The sequence below is a fragment of the Eublepharis macularius genome, chromosome 8 (assembly GCF_028583425.1).
Source record: "Eublepharis macularius isolate TG4126 chromosome 8, MPM_Emac_v1.0, whole genome shotgun sequence".
Taxonomy (NCBI): domain Eukaryota; kingdom Metazoa; phylum Chordata; class Lepidosauria; order Squamata; family Eublepharidae; genus Eublepharis; species Eublepharis macularius.
Window position 1 is genome coordinate 121,237,003 of NC_072797.1, and position 17,979 is coordinate 121,254,981.

General features: G+C 42.0%; 1 protein-coding gene across 1 annotated transcript in view; it reads right to left on the minus strand.

Moving 5' to 3' along the window:
• Positions 1 to 13,883, minus strand: part of LOC129335166 (SUN domain-containing protein 3-like) — a 28,647-nt gene extending 14,764 nt beyond the window's left edge. The window contains exons 1-5 of the mRNA XM_054987611.1: positions 13,577 to 13,883; positions 10,450 to 10,534; positions 7,217 to 7,287; positions 4,670 to 4,725; positions 2,800 to 2,840 (exon numbers count right to left, since the gene is read on the minus strand). Of these exons, the coding sequence (XP_054843586.1) occupies positions 2,800 to 2,840; positions 4,670 to 4,725; positions 7,217 to 7,287; positions 10,450 to 10,534; positions 13,577 to 13,883 (560 nt within the window). The remainder of the gene's footprint in view (positions 1 to 2,799; positions 2,841 to 4,669; positions 4,726 to 7,216; positions 7,288 to 10,449; positions 10,535 to 13,576) is intronic.
• Positions 13,884 to 17,979: the final 4,096 nt, after the last annotated feature.

Here is a 17,979-nt window from a genome sequence, read left to right on the forward strand (position 1 = left end):
GCCATTCCTCCAGGGGAACTGATCTCTGTAGCCTGGAGATCAGTTGAGATCCCAGAACTCCGGGAGCCTCCTAGCATTTGGCTTTTTCACACACGGTAGCTGCTAAGGTATCTTTTGAGCACCACCACATTTTCCTAGCCCCTTATAATCAGAAGAGCAAGTGGGACAGACATCTTCTAGACTTCTTAAACGTGGTACAATAAATGTGTTAAAGCAAGGCAGCCTACAACCAGTGAGCCATCAGGAATGAGCAGGGGGCTCAGGCAGTGATGTTAGTACAAGAACTGGAATGTTACATTAGAAAAGAGCTGGAGTCCAGCAGCACCTATAAGACTAACAAAATTTGTGGCAGTGGATGAGTTTTCATGAGTCACAGCTCACTTCTTCAGATACAACTGGAATGTAAGTCCATCTGTCCCTATATCTTGGAGAGTGGAGTGATTTCAGATGTTGAATGACAATAGCCAGTGAATGACAAAGGCAGGCGTGATTGGATAGGGTGGGTATGCAGAGGGGTGGTGGGTGTCGAGAAATCAGCATTGGTAATGAGACAGGAAGCCTAGGTCTCCATTCAATCCAGGGTGCCAACATTGCTCCCATACAGATCCTAGCAACACTATCAGTGGACTCAGCAAACATCAGCCACACCATCTCAGGTTCATACCCCTGCTCATCCTCCAATGTGATTTATGCCATCACGTGTCAGCAATGCCCCTCCACCCTCTACATCGGACAAACTGGCCGATCCCTGCGACAAAGAATTAATGGAGATAAGCCTGACATCAGAAACCACAACATTCAAAAACCAGTGGGGGAACATTTTAACCTTCCAGGACATTCAGTTGCTGACCTAAAGGTAGCAGTTCTCCTGCAGAGGAATTTCAAAGGGAGATTAGAAAGACTGCTGAATTGTAACTGATAACGAAGCTCAAGACTATATGCATCCTGGGCTGAACTGAGACCTAGGCTTCACGTCTCATTATCGTTGCTCATTTCTCCACACCCACCACCCCTCTGCAATACCCCATCCTAACCAATCACACCCGCTATTGTCATTCCCCAGCTATTTTATTTATTTATTTATTTAACTTATAGTCCCCTCTCCCCGCAAGCGGACTCAGAGCGGATAACAACAAAGTTTGAATCTACATTATAAATTACCATTTACAACCATCAGCAGTAAAAAGAACAGCTCTAAGCGGCAGCCCATGTTACCCATTTCTAAAACGTTTCTATGGATAAGGGACAGCGATAGTCCAACAGATGGAAGAGAAAAAAACTGGGAAGGGGTTACATCCCCCCCTCTCCAGGTGGCTGGCCAGAAGGTCCATCCATAACCCAGTCTCAACCATATGCCTGGCAGAACATCTCTGTCTTACAGGCCCAGCAAAAAGATAACCAACCTAGTTGAGCCCAGGCCTCAACAGAGAGAGAGTTCCACCAGGTTGGTGCCAGGAATGAAAAGGCCCTGGCTGTGGTCAAGGCCAGGCGAGCCTCCCTGGGGCCAGGGACCACCTGCAAGTTTTTATTAGATGATTGAAGCACCCTCTGGGGAACATATGGGGAGAGGCGGTCCCACAGATATGCTGGGCCCAGAGCGGAGCGATTTCAGCATCTGAAATCACTTCACTCTCCAAGGACAGATGGACTCTCATTCTAGCCAAAGAAGCTGTGACTCACAAAAGTTCATACCCTACCACAAATTTTGTTAGTCTTATAGGTACCGCTGGACTCTTGCTCTTTTCTATTGCTACAGACAGACTAATGTAGCTCCCCATCTTGATCTATCTCCATGGAACGTTACAAGAATGGCTCATCCTGTCTCTGAAATACGGGTGCTTTATTATTTAAACTATCTAACCCATCATCTCCTGCCTTTCCCACTGTCTACGTTGGCTCAAGGTACCGTACAAAATCCAATTAAGTGAACAAGAGATATTAAAACTACTGAACAATCAAATGATAAGAAACAATAACAACCTATTTGATACAGCATAAAGCTCCTTGTAGTCAAAGGCCTGTCTGGAACAACCACTGTCTTACAAGGTCAGGACCATGTGAAGGCCCATTTCTTCAAGGAGAGCATTTGTCCTGCTGAAAAAGGACGATCCCTAGCGGCAAAACCCAGAGAATTTTAAGGGAGGGCCCTGAGTATAGAAAATTCTGAGGAGATCTGAGACGGCAACAAAGCCCTTTGTCCCTTCACATGCACGGAGTCCGGCTAAGAAAGGAAGATGTGATGCAGGAAGCTGCATTCTAACGAGGCAGGCAGCCTATTGGCCCATCAAGGTCAGAATTGCCTACTCAGACTGGCAGCTGCTCTCCAGGGTCTCAGGCAGAGGTCTTTCACATCGCCTACTGCCTGGTCCTTTTATAACCGGAGAGGCTGAGGATTGAACTTGGGGCCTTCTGCACACAAAGCAGATGCTCTGTTACTGAGCCACATCACCTGCCTGTATTCATGTGACAGGAGACACATTGGCTAACTAAGCCGTCATTCTGCTGCATAAGGGAAATATTCTAATGGCCCTTTCTGGCTAGCTGTGGGGAAGAGAAGGACGACGAGTGGCTTAGAAATCATGTCACAATGGTGTGTTTCGTGTATGGTTTCATATACGTTGCCTCAGACCCTTGAGCCAGAAGCAAACCCTTCTTAGCATTTTGTAACGGGCAGACTCCAAAACCCACTCACTGGCAGCCCACTGACACCCCCTCCCCCCCAAGACCCTTGCAAGAGATATTGCTGCCTGCAGATCACTGCATTTGTGTGCAATCCCCAAGCTAAATGTCCCTTCTTACCACATTGATTTCAGCTCCGTTTGATACCGCTGTGTGAGTTCCTGGAGAAGCAAAAGAAACACATAATCTTCAACTCAATACACCTTTCAGAGAAGCCCCACTCACTCGGGGTAAGGATGTATCTTGCCAGAAATGTACAATACTTATTGTCTAGAACTCCCCTCGGCCAGTTGCTCAAAGCTCTTGTTCTTGCTGCTAGTGCACATTAGCATACTGTCGTAGTGCACACTAAGAGCTAAGCTACAAAAGACAAATTACACGAGGAGAAGCATGTGAAGGGAGTCGTAATGTTAGCCGGGAAGCTGAGTTTTAAAAGAGATTGGATGGCTCTGTCAATTTCCTCTCTCTAGTTTCCTCTCTCTACAGAGCCAGCAGAAATCACTCCTCAGAGGGTTTGCTAATTTCCTCTTTGCCTTCTGAAGGCTCTGTCAGTTTCACCTCCCCTTCTAGGAGGCAAAGAGGAAATAAACAACCTCTCTGAGGAGCTATATTTGCAGGCTCTGTAGAAAAGGAAATTGACAGAGCCTTCCGATCTCTTTTAAAACTCAGCTTCCTGGCTAACATTGCAACTCCCTTCATGGGAGAATCCTCGTGTAATTCTTCTCTTGTACTTGAGCTCTCAGATGTTAAGTAGGGGATGGTGGCATTTGTAATATAGCACACACTGGGCTGCCCTTTAAAGCTCTGTTTCCTAAATAGGAAGATCATAGATATGATGGGTACCATTATACAGAGTGCATTTGGGGAAACTGCCTGCAGTTACGTTGGTCTCATAGCTATGGGTGAATGAAAAGTTTTGTCTGTGAGCTAAGCCTCTTCACTGGATGGCAGCCTGCCATCTCGCTCCATGCCATCTCTCCATCATTACCAAGATTGATGGAGAGATGAGGATACCAGATTCTGCACCACACCCAGATAGGTAAAGCATCTGTGAAGCATTCTGTTCCAAAAATAAAGGCACTCTGTACATGTTCAGGGGTACTTTGCCTTCAGGTTACTTTGTCTTCTTTCCTACCTACTTATTGCATTTTCATCCTCCCCTTCTTCCAAGAAGCTGAGGGCAGCTTGTTATGGTTCTCTCCTCATTTCCTCACAAGAGAGTTACGTTAGACTGAAAGATGATTGGCCCAAATCACCCAGTGAGCTTCATGTCTTAGTGGGGATTTGAACTCTGATCTCTTCGGTCCTAACCCAAAATTCTAATCACTACACCCAGTATGGTTTTCCCAAGAGGAAAAGAAATCTGTACATACTCAGAGGCCCTCAGCTCTAGGTTCAAGAATTAACCCTATAACTAACTTAGGACTAGAGATGGCACAAATCGAAATACGAACCAAAGTTTGTCATGAACTGGGCCAGTTTTTGGTTCGTGAACCAGTGGTTCGTCGGAGATCATTTCTGACAAACCGTGATGAACTGCTATGATTTTTAGAGCCATTCGTATGGTTCATTTTTCGGTTCATCACTGCAAATAGCCTGGCACCGATCAATCTGCTATCAAGGCAACCGGGGGTGGGGCTTTCTGCAGACCTTCTGCAGCCCTGGACAAACTGACGAACCACACGAACCGGTTCATGAACCGGGCAAGTTCAGGGTGGTTCGTGGTTTGTGAAATGTGACAAACCACGAACTGCAATGAACCGCCATTTTCCCAGTTCATGCCTGCCTCTACTTAGGACTATAGTACAAACATAAAACAATTTATGTTTTATAAATTAAATAAATAGAAATAAACATTCTTGACTGGATCATAGCACTCTAGTGATATTTCCCAACTGTGCCTACTAGAGATGAAGGACTGCTGGAGTACAATATCCCATGATGTGCTGATACCATCTCAGCTTTCTTTCGAGCCCAGAAAAGTGCTCACCTGTGAAGAAAGCCCATCTGAGGATCTCTTGCAAACACATGAGCAGTAAACTGCAACTATGAGAAGGAAGTAAAGGATTCTTTACTGACTTGGGTAACAAGTAATATCAGTAGCATATATTGTGAAGAAAGAATTCTGGAATATGGTGCAATGTATCCTATTTAATGTGATGCTAAAATGTGTTTAAGAAAACAAATGAGTCATTTGAAAAAAAAATCAGATCTAAATTAGAATAAATGTGATTATTTCCATTTGTAAATAAAGGAGACTGACAGTGCAATCCTAAACATTTAAACCGAATTACAGGAGGTTTGGTTTAGACTTAAATTTTAATGTATAGCCAATCTTTTCATTGGAGCTTCAAGACAGAGCACCATATTTCACAATTCGTGAAAATCTTTTTCTTGCCCCCAAAGGCTCACAATCCAAGGATTCAATATAGTGCACACTTACCTGTCAGTAAGCCCCGTTCAATGTAGTAAGACTTACTTCACAATAGGAAACCACATTGGAAAGTATGCAACTCCTAAATTTTCCTTTCATTCCACCTATCTCCTCTAATAATACGACCAGTCCCACCCACTACCTCCTTTCTTTTCTTCCAATACTCCTTTTACAAAATGTCTCCATCCATAATTAGCCATTTTACCACAATACCACACAAATTCCCTCCAAATTCATGGAATTGTCTTTCAGGAGGCTGTGGAAACTTCCGCTCAGTCCAAATGTAGCAAAAGCTTGTTTAAAGGCATGAGTTATAGAGATAAGCTCTTTACCGGCTGCCAAGTTGCTTCTAGTCACTATTCAAAGGGCTGCTTCCTACCTATAGATCTCTCAAAGGTCTGACATATTTGAAGGCCCACTTCCTCCCACCTGAGACAACTCAACAGTTAAGATTTGCATTGCAACTCCTGATCTGAGTACCCCTTCCTTTCAGAAACAAGGTGGGTGATCTCCAGAGACAGCTGCAAGCGGCCCCAGGACTCTGTATCTCCCTCACCACAAAAATTCATCTGGTGCCAAAATGGGGTTCTTTTTAGGCTCCAAGCATTTTTTCCAAAGCCTTTTCTTAAGTCAGTTTCTGTGCATTGTTTTTCCACTGCCCCTCAATTAATTTTTACTGCTGGTCTTAACCAGCAGTTCTGTATTTATCTCTGTTGGTTCTTTTGCTAGTTGTTACTCTTATAAAACCAGGGTATTGCTGCTTTTTATTATTCTCTTTTCATTGCTGCTTTTAATGGTCTTTTGCTGCTTTAGTGATTTTTGCTAACCATTTTTATTCTTGTTTGAGTCATTTCGTTTTGGAAAAAATATTTTTGGAAACAGACATTTTAGAAAAAGACATTTAGGAAAAAATATTTTTATTGAGAATGCAAGATATACCCATTTCAAAGAAATGCATGAAATGAATCCTACCTGTAAGCCCTTAAACAAAAGATATAATAAATAACAATAACAACAACATTCGATTTATATACCGCCCTTCAGGACAACTTAATACCCACTCAGAGTGGTTTACAAAGTGTGTTATTATCCCCACAACAAAACACCCTGTGAGGTGGGTGGGGCCGAGAGAGCTCTGAGAGTGACCCAAGGTCACCCAGCTGGCTTCAAGTGGAGGAGTGGGGAATCAAACTTGGTTCTCTAGATTAGAGTTCCACAGTCTTAATCACTACACCAAACTGGCTCCAATATCAACCCACTTCTATTCCTACTAATGTTGCCAAGAGCCATGGAGAAAAATGCTCCATCCCTTTAACAGAAGCTTAATGTGTGGAAATGGGTAGCTGAAGCTTTTCATAGTATAACATTACTTGGTAACTAAAATCCCACTAATTTTGTGTTAAAGAGATAGGACTTCTTTTTCTCCAGGCAGAAGGCAAATCCCCTTCTTGCCTTTTCCCCTATCAGTAGGTTTGCTAGACGGTTACATTGTTTGTCACTTTTATGGTTTCAGAGACATGAGATAGTATTCAGCAATAGTGATTTCTATTCTAGCGTTGCAAAGGTCTGAATTCTTTCCTAATGAATTGGTGCAATCTGGGGGGTAGATTTATCTTTCCTGAATGATGCCTGTTGTCCCAAAGCTCTTAAAACAGCAAGTATTGTGTCTGGGCCAAGGACTGGCAGTCCTGTTAAAAACACCATATTGCTTCTCCTCCCTGCTGGACCACTGAAACTTGTTTCAAAGTATTTTTTCTCCTATTCTAAATTAAAAATTGTTCTGCATGTAATAAGGCTAAAGCATTTTGTGTAACCCCCTCTCTAATGTACTAGTTGACTTATCAATGCAATCCTACAAACATTTTCCTGGGAGTAAACCCCACTGAGTGGGAATCTGAACCAAGCTGATTAGAGTGGTACTGGTTCCGTAGCACAGTATCTAATATCACCCCCACCCCTGCTTGATGTTCAACTGTACAAAATTCAGCTGTGTTGACCTTCAATACTTACCTACAGGATGCCTATATCAAGCCAATCAATTCCAATGTATGGTTGGTTTGCCTCTACAGTTCAAATTGCATTTTGGAATTCGTGAATACTCACCACAAAATATTGGGGTTGCTACTGAAAAGAACTTTAAAGCCTTTATGAAATTCTCCATGGTGATCTGGTCTCTAAAGAGGAAAGAAGGAGGATGAACATTGTCATTCATGGTGAAACTCTTGGGAGACACAATGGCTGCAGAAAGAGTCCTGGTATTAGTATAGGGAGTAATGTGGCTCATTCACAAAGCAACTCTGGGTGCTGGCTTCATCCCCCTAAAGAAGGATGTGTTGAACAAAGAGGGTGGTTACATGCAGCCTATATCTATACCCCAGTGGAGTTCTGGATCCAGTTCAAGGTGTTAACCTTGGTGTTTAAAGCCCTTCACGGACTGGGACTGGCATACTTGCGGGACTGCCTCTTCCATTATGACCCCTGCAGGGTGTTGCGCTCTGGAGACGAGCAACTCCTGGTGGTCCCCGGACCAAAGGACATCCGTCTGGCCTCAACCAGGGCCAGGGCTTTTTCTGCCCTGGCCCTGGCCTGGTGGAACGTTCTCTCGCTGGAGATCCAGGCCCTGCGGGTCCTGTTACAGTTCCGCAGGGCCTGTAAAACGGAGATGTTCCGCCAGGCCTTCGGCTGAGTGCCAGTGGGTATCCTCCTTCTTCCATCGAAGACCACCACTTCTTCTGGGGCTGCCCTCGGTCATCTGCTATGCCCGTATACAGACTCCCAATATTTGTCTAAATAGCCTGCTCCTGGACTATTTTAATGATTTTTAAAAAATTATTATTGATTTTATGTTTTTGTGATTTTAATGTATTTTTTAATGTTGTTAGCCGCCCTGAGCCCATCTGTGGGGAGGGCGGGGAATACATCGAATAAAATAAATAAATAAATAATATACATTTTTATTCTGTCCTTCCACCAAGAAGCACTAGTCTACGAGGGTTTTCCATGCCATTCTGTTCTCTCATCAAACCTGTGCAGTAGAGGTTATGCTTAGAGGAAGAGACTGATCCAAGATCACCCAGTGAACTTCCATAGCAGAGCGTGGATTCAAACCTGGGTCTGACTACACCACACGAGAAGTGACAAGAGTCACAGAGTTGTGGCTGGGCTGTATCCTCTTTTACTTCTAACAACTAGAATAATAGCTGCTTCATGTTTCTCTGCCTGTAATTATGCGAGGCAAGGACAAAGACACATGCAGCAAGCAATGATGTCACATCCTGTGTTGTATAATGTTACGTGATATGAGGAAAAGAGAGCATGGGGGTGGTGATGATAGGCTCTACCATTCAAGGATTCCCATAATGAACATGACAATCAAACAATACTTCTTCAATCAGACTAAGCTGACTGATTCAATAACATGAAGCCAATAGAGAATGAGTGCAATACTTTCCAAACTAGTCTTAGCCCAATCAACCAACACACTTTTTTTTCCAGAACTAAGGAACAAATTTTACATCACATGGGACAACTGTGATTGGATCACACAATGTTTTCTTTACTGTTAACAGCAGTCACACGGTAGGGAGGTTGGATCAAGAAAATACACCCCAACAGGGCTTTTTTTCTGGGAAAAGTGGTGGTGGAACTCAGTGGGTTGCCCTCGGAGAAAATGGTCACATGGCTGGTGGCCCCGCCCCCCTATCTCCAGACAGAGAGGAGTTTAAATTGCCCTATGTGCCATGCGCGGAGGGCAATCTCAACTCCCCTCTGTCTGGAGATCAGGGGGCGGGGCCACCAGCCATGTGACCATTTTCAAGAGGTTACGGAACTCCGTTCCACCGCGTTCCAACTGAAAAAAGCACTGCACCCTATATCAATTACCCAATAGAAATCGCTCCATTTTTTTAAGCTATTAGGACAAGAAGATAAGCACTGCACTGGGCCTGTTTTTTTTTTCTTTCTCACAGTAAACAGTCTTAATTGTAACAGCTCTAGGGGAGAATATTTTCTATCAGCAAAATGAAGTTTGTGGGAATGATTTTCCCTGCTGATGTATTTATTTTTTATTTATTTATTTTTGACTTTTCCAGCAGGCTCAGGGCAGATTACAAATGCATAAAGGTTAAAATACATAAAACAGTTATTATAAATTAACAATACTAAAAACATCCAAATTTACACAGTTAAACTACAAGTATAAATATAAACATCAACATAGCAGCACAGAATTCCACTGATCAGATTTAAATCAACTTCAGAGCATCTTTGCAGTTATAAGTTTTTAAAACGGGGGTATTGGTGGTGGGGAGGGCCACCAATGGCCACCAATGGCTCCGGCACAAATCTTTTCTCCCTCTCCTCAGGAGTGCTTCTTAACTTTAGCAAAAATGTTGGAAGATCTATTCACCATGTAAGGTGTGGATTGACCCTCAAAAGCATCCAAAGAACTCCAAAATCTCTATGGTTGATACAGTGAGAACTACTTCCTTTAATCTACTCTGCCAGAACGTAGAAAGTGGAAGTAAGCAGAGCAGAAATGAGCAGCTATTGGAGTCTGGCAATCAAATTTCCCATAAGATGGTGAAGGAAGGCACAGCAAAGATAAGTCACTTAAGCACTAATATTTCTATTGTAACTAAAGCCTCCTATGGAGACTTGCCCCGCCCTCAGACTACATAGTGCAACCAATGCAATTTTTACACACAGGCTTGTTATTAATGGGCCAACTGCGATCCATTAACTGTCTCCATGAAATATAAAGTGAGCCACTGAGAACTGAGCCCATTTGCACTCGCTCATCTTGCATTCTGGGTTTTAGTAATGATGGAGAGTTATGCTAAGAGTGTGGCAAAGAAAGAGGATCTACATACTGAATTAGCACTCTGTTTTTCATAAGTAAAACATTTCCTTGTGTAGAAAAATATCCACGAGTTTAGCCCCGGATGATTCTGAAGTTCTGCCCGCAGCAAAGCCACTTCTACGATACTTGAATAATGGATCAAAGGAAAACAGACCCTGAGGATGGAAAGGAGGGGAGGGGATGCACCGAATTCATTTCATGTTCAATTTGTTGTTGTCCACATCTCCTTATCACCTTGATCTGAATATGTTACGAAGTGGAGGCTGCCAGCATGAGTGAAGAGCCAATGTGAAAACTATTTACCCCACCTGTGTGTGTTTAAAATCAAAACACCTACACATGTAACGTTTCTTTTTCCAAAATAGATTTCCTGGCAGGGGCCATGCCAATTCTCTTGGCTTCTCTTGCCAAGCTTGCTGTCTGAATTCAATTTCTTCCCCAAAGCAATCTTGAAAAACGTCATGTTCATACTTACTTTGCACAGACATAGGCTCTTAAGAGGTATCCTGGGAGGCAGATAAAAGCCACTGCAATGAGACAAGGAACGTTGCATAGGGCTCCTGGGGAAAGAAAAACAAACAAACAAATGAACAACCCAATCACAAGACATTTTGGGACTTTCTCTCAAGGTCTTCAGAACAATAATGCATTGCTTTGTACACCTTACCAGTCTGGACTGTAAATTAGAATTAGCTTATTCCTTCTTTCAAAATGCAGGCATTTCTGTAGCAGGTTACCAACTCAAGCATAGAAGTATTCTTTGCATTATACCTATATGCCATACTACCATATCCACTGCCATACTACCATATCCATGTGCATGGGTGATTTGTAACTTCATATCTCTCTGACTGACTAGCTAATATATTTGTATCCCACAGTAGACATCATTCTCCTTCCATCTTTTATCTTTATAGCCACCATTGTGATATAGATGAGGCTAAGAAAATGACCTAGTCCAAAGTCAACTAGCAAGATTAATGGAAGTATATGGATTTGAACCCAGTTCTGCAAGATCTTGGTCCAGCATATTGACACCTGGTCCACTTGATGAAGTGCTGATGAGACATAGAGTTAGGCTATAATTATTCCCTAAGTATCTGCCTAGGTCCTGGGTACTATACTATAAAAACTATAAGGAACCTTATATACTAATAGCCAAGTGGCCCTGATCTTGGATACTTAAATCTGAAGATTGGAACCATGAAAGGACAAGACATCTTGTTTGCAGAAAAATCTGAAATCTAAACAACAGCAAAAAATTGAAATATTAAAAATAACCCAAAATGATAATAGGAGTGTCTGTATGCCCTCAGTGGATGTTGCTAGGCAACCATAACAGTTTGGCCAGTTTGGTTTCTGTCAATAAATGCAGCTGGAGGGGGCAAAGCCATTGAGGGAGGATTCATTGGGTCCAGGCCCTTTTGAGGTGTGCCTTATTTTCTCTTACTTGCACTCTGATGTGGTTTAAAAATTAATAGCTGTGAGGTCCGCCCATCATTTCTGATACAACACCACTATGTATTGTAACTCATATTGCATAGAATGTGGGAAGATATATCTATATCTATGTATTAGCTTTGTTAATTCTGTGAACTTTATAAATTGGAAGAAAAGATGCAGAATAAAGAGGGAGAACAAAATCAATCACAATTCTTTGGGATCATGTTGGCACTGCTCAAAGGACAAAACTGATTTCCATCATATATGCTGGGTATGTACAATAAGGAATAACAATATTGCACAAGTGTTCAAGATTAAACTGCCTCTCAAAGCTGAAATTGTCATATTAAATTATGCTGGAGTGGTTTATAAAATCTGAAGAAATGGTACTGAATTTATTAACTGTGGCAAGAAAGGTATTTGCACGTCAATGGAAATCTCAATCTATCCCTGGTAAAAAAGAACACTTAATAAAAGTATGGGATACTATAAAGATGGTAAAATTGACAGCACTGAAGCATGATAATGAAGGGAGTCATTATGCTCTTATGCATCTGACAAAGAGAACTGTGGTTCTCGAAAGCTTATGCTACAATAAAGTTGGTTAGTCTTAAAGGTGCTACTGGACTCTTTACTATTATGCTCTTATGCTCTGCTATATGGAAAAATGGTTTGATCAGTAATCACTATTATATGAATTTATGAATCTAAAAGAGGGGGGGAAAGAGATGGAATGACATTTTTCACATTCTTGTTTTATAAATATCTATACTGCTTTCCCATCACATATTTTGAACTATCAAATTCCACATGACACATTGTGAGTCTGTAACATAATTGAGAATATTCTATGTACCAGTCAGATATATGAGAAATTCCCCCGACCAGTTCTATTTCTGAGCTCCATTTACTGATCTTGAACAGTGGATTTCTATCCAAAGCCCAGATATAGATGGAGATCAACTAACTTCTTTTGGTTTTAATGAGACTTACAGCCCAATCTTATGCATGATTATTTCCAAGTTAGCCATGATTAACTTTAATTGGATTGAGACCCAGATCTGGCTGGCAATCTAACATTTAGTGAGTACCAGCTGCTTATCAATTCATTTAAAAATCGATGTATTATCGAAGGCTTTCATGGCCAGAGAACGATGGTTGTTGTGGATTTTCCGGGCTGTATTGCCGTGGTCTTGGCATTGTAGTTCCTGACGTTTTGCCAGCAGCTGTGACTGGCATCTTCAGAGGTGTAGCACCAAAAGACAGAGATCTCTCAGTGTCACCACAGTTTGCAGAAAAATCCTCTTTGGCAGCGCTGGGGGCAGACTACCCCCCTGCCCCCCCATCGATCCAGCCCTGAGTCAAGTTTAATCATCGTCCAAGGAGATTAAAGTTTAGGCGAGAATGATCTACAGAACCTGATCCCAGTTCCAACTTCTGAAAGTTCGGGCAATTTGGATACTGCTCTATATTTTGGATACTCCTTTGAAATGCCCTACATTTTTGCAACACCATCTAAAGGTTCTGCAGCACGAGCAGATTTAGGAGACAGATTAATTATTCAGTAACACGGGAGCTGAATTTAATGAACTGCATTCATTATATGTATGCACACCCACCCCACAAGGGCCATCCACCACACCTCAGTGCTTCAAGGGATGCAGCCTTCACCAGGATCATGTTCCCCGGCGACCGACACTGCAATCCAAAGCAGAGTAACACCCTTCTAGGACCATTAAAGTCAATAGGGCTTAAAATGGTGTAACTCAGCTTGGGACTGCACCGCAAGACTCATCTACAAAGTAAGTAACATATCAGACATAAGTGACCTGACCACATCTCTACACAGGCATGAATAATGAAACAAAATGTTGAAAGCAATTAAAACAAGGCCACCTGGGACTGTATTCTAGTAGTAAGCAAATCCACTGATGGTGGGAATGCTTTTTAATACAAGTAACATTTTACCTGGGGAAGAATGGAAAGCAAGGAAGTCTCTCGGCAGAGCAAACCACAAGCTAGATCCCGCTATGGAGAAGGTCTCTGTGGGTTTTCTCTTAGTAGGGAAACAGAGCAACCCCTGGTTATCTAAATGGAGCATCTAGTCCTCGCATTCACAGATTAAGCATTCAGGGAAGAAAAACCAAGCACACACATACCTAGCACACTGTCATGAGCACCTTGGTTTGTGTTTGAGGCCGATGACATGGTGGTTGTAGAGCTGGACTCCCTTGCAATGACTTCTCTGGTGAACATCACTGGCCCTCTAACTAGCGTATCTCCTGTCAAAGAAAAGCCATCTCGTGAGCCAGAGTTCAACAATACCCGTCTCTTCCTTGCTTTTTCTTTCATCCTTGCTATAACGAACATCTGTCGCCAAAGGACATAAACATTGTACAAGGCTGCTATTGATTTATACTGTACAGCCTGCTGGTTACGATCCTCTTCCCAAACTCTCGTCTCCATCACCCCCACCTGCAGATGTGACAAACAGACACAGGACATTTCCCATGGTGGCACTCCTTCTTTGGAATGCCCCCCTCCCTTTAAGGTTTGCCTGGTGCCTACGTTACTCTCCTTGTGCCAGGCCAAAGCATTTGTTTTAGCCAGGCTTTTAGCTGAGGGGCTTCATCTTTTAAGGTCTGCTTCTAACCTGAAAGCTGCTTTGTGAATATCATTTTTAGGCTGTTGTTTTAGGCAGTTTTCCTGTTTTATTGGTTTTGCGAACCCAAAAAACATCATTGTAATGATTTGCTTGTTTTTATTTCTAACCTTTTAAACCTTTTAAAAAACCTTTTTAAACCTTTGCCTTTGTACCTTTAGTTCAGCTCTTCTTTACCTTAAACTTATACCTCAGAAGGACTCTTGTCAAAAACTACACTCTTTTTACTTCCAATCAGGGCTCATTTCAAGGGGGAACACACAGGAACGCAGTTCTGGCAGTTCCCCAAAGAGGTCACATGTCAGGTGGCCCCGCCCACCTGACTCTCGGCCATTTTAGGCCCGTTTCGGCCTGGATTGGGGCTGAAACGGTCCGGATCGGGCCTCTGACGGGTGGTGGATCACTGTCCCGCTCATCAGCGGACTGATCCTGACCATTTCGGGCCCCTTTTCAGCCATTTTCTGCCCCTTTTTGCCATTTTGGCCCAATTTTGGCCCTGAATGGCCAGGATTGGGTCCAAAACAGACAGGATAGGTGATGTCAGGGGTTGTGGCATATGCAAATCAGTTATATGAATGACACACTTCCGGTGATGGGAAGAGGCATGGCACATGCTAATGAGTTATGCTAATGAGTTCCTCCAGCTCTTTTTCTATGGAATGACCCCTGCTTCCAAGCACAAAGAGCATCTCATGTTCTCTACTTTATCCCAGATTTTACCTTGAAAATATCTTCCCTTTTGTGTTTGTGTGATCTTTAACCTGGGGTATGAAAACAGCATAAACAAGATTCAGCAGCTTAAAATGATATTTATAAAAGTTTCCATGCTAGAAGGAGACCACAAAAACAACTTTTAAAAGAGATGGAACCCCTCAAGGGGTAAAAATAAATGGCCTGTGTAAAAATAAATGTTTTGACCTGCTGCCTAAAGACAGGAAGGCAGATGCCAGATGAGTCTCAAGGAGGAAAGCCTTCCCAAGGTGGATTTCTACCAGTAAAAAAGCCTTGTTTCTGATTTTCCTCTCTCGCACTTGATTTGTATAAAATACCCACATACTGCAACAACAGCGACTAACACATGTACGCTTGTGTGTGTTATGTGCCGTCAAGTTGCCTCCGACCTATGGCAACCCTATGAATGAAAGACCTCCACAAAACATCCTATCATTAACAGACTTGCTCAGATCCTGCAAACTGGAGGACGTGGCTTCTTTCATTGAGTCAAACCATCTCATCTTAGGTCTTCCTCTTTTCCTACTGCCTTCCACTTTTCCTAGCATTATTGACTTTTCCAGAGAACCTTGTCTTCTCAGAATGTGACCAAAGTACGATAGCTTTAGTTTTGTCATTTTAGCTTCTAGGGAGAATTCAGGCTTGATTTGATCTAGTAGCCACTTGTCCCCATTAAATGCTTATTGCTGTTTGAATGTATTTTAGAGAGGACATGTGCATAAATAACTGGTTTCCGCTTTAAAATACATTCAAACAGCAACAAGAATTTAATGGGGACAAGTGGCTGTTTATACACACAGCATTTATATTTGATGTAATAGATATTTTGTATTAAGGGACCCCTCCATACTTTACTTTAGCACTAAACGTAAGAAGCCACCAACTGAACAGGCCTTGGCCAGGATAGAACTAGAATCCTTTGAAACATCCAGCTAGCTGATGCTCACAGCCATTTAGCATTCATTAAAAGAAACACAACTTGACTCTTTCAATGAAAAGCAGAGACACTCCAATTTAAGACTGGAATAACTCTTCTTAGGATTTCACAGTTTCAGTGGAGCTGTATTTGAGAATAGTTCAACTTGTATCTTGGTCCAATGTGCTCTGAAAAGAGTTTTAAAAGTGGGTGTGACATGAAGGATGTCATGCACCACACTCCCTCTCCAAGCTACCTCCCATAAAACAACATCAAGTAGTTTTTTTTTTAAGTTGTCAAACATTTCTTGAGTTTGCTACCATTTTCCTGTCCCTCTTCAGTGCTTGAAGACAATGGGCTAGATGTAGTAGAAATTGTAGAACTGTTTCCTGTGGAATTTCGCAAATACCAGCTGAAAAGAAAAAAACAACACCTTGTTGATTATCTCAATGATTTTCAAGAAAAACATCTGGAATTTCTCAAAGAACATGCAGAATTTCAAGAAAAATTGCAAATTTCTCCTCCAAGAGGAAAATACGCCCTTCAAATTCTTTGGAAGTCCTGTTAGTAGAGAAGAAAGGCCAGCTGTTGCTCTGCGCATCGTTTGTGGACATGAGAAAAGGCCTTGTTAACCATTTAAACAGCACACAAAACCAGGGTTTAATTAAAGTACTTAACCACATTTGCAGTGAAATCCTGAGCAGAGTTATTCCAGTCTAAGACCATGGCTTAGACTGGAGTAATTCTGCTCAGGACTTCATTATTAGTCTTAACAGAAACATTACTTGGATTTCTTATCGGGCAACCTCAGCCCCTCCCTCCAATTAAATCTTCATTGGATCAATTTTTCTGACTCTGATACGTTTCAGTCTGTTCAGTGCCAAAGTGACTATGCATAAATGGTATGGTCTACAGGATGATCTCAGTTGGCCATCTCACTAATTTTAATAAGACAGAGGTCCTGGTTATAAGGTAGCTATGTGGAAAGCCCTAGTTCTAAAGACCAGCCGTTCCTTTGCTAAAGAACTACTTTGCTGAAGTTCCTTTGCTGCTTAGCAAAAAACAAAAATCCCTGACAGTTGCAAAGGATTCTGGGGCACAATCATCTGGCCCGGAGAGTTGGCCCAAATGTCAAACTGTACAAAGAAAGTTCATATTAGAATGTGCCCAACATACCCAGTAGTTGCACATTGTAATCAAGCTGTTTTTTTGCATGACTAATATGACTAATCTTCTCACCAGAGAAGTCCTGATAACTTACTGGGGAACTCTAAGGTCACTGGAGCACTGGTGGAAAAGCATTGACTTATATAATGAGGAGAGAGGCATAGATAATGTCAGCTGAATACAGAGGGACATTTATATATACATGCAAACATTATCTTATACAGTCTTAGAGTCCTTTTCATTTCATGCTACCTCTTCATCAGAAAAAAATGAATCGGTCTCTCTACCTGTTTGACTGCGACCCGCCCGATCCTGTTGACGCTTTGGGTATACTGTCACGATCATTTGTGTTATCTTGAAAGACTCGGGTTGATGGACTTCGGCGCACAGAGCGTTTCCCATTCATTACTGAGAGGATGTAGTATAACTTCTTGTGCTACGAGAGAAATCAGTTGGTTTCCTTTAATTGAATCGTAGACACCAAAATCAATATAATAAAAAAAAACAGAATAAAAATCCTTGCTTTCAATGGGCCAACGCCAGTGCTTCCATTCTGTCTTTCCAATACACTTCTGCTGTGGGTGAAGGTGCTTTGCCCCACGCATCCAGGATGTGATGTCATAATAGGGACCTAACAGCAAGCTAAACATGATTGTTAATGATGTCATAATAACAGGCTTCTTTGCATTAGATTGGCCAAGCGCCATCCATGAATAACAGGGCAATCTTAGGCAGAGTTACTCTAGTCTTAGAATGGAGTAAGTGTACACAGGATTGCACTGTGAGGGTCCCGAGCCCCCTTAGCACTCATGTACAGAAACAAGGTACATAATACTGGGAGGAACAGTGTTGGAAAAATGCTAAAGAGATTTCCTTAGATAGGTGGTAAGCTAAATTAAGAAATATAGCAGCACTTGAAAAATTCACCAGTAAGATTAGATTAATTCAGGGGAGGAAAAAAAATGACTTTTAAGATAATCTGGAATGGTTTCATAATTTATTTAATGAAATTTCCAGAATATGCTCTTTCAAAAATGTTCTTCAATTAGATGAAGACACATATCTGAATAAGAATATTATTATTT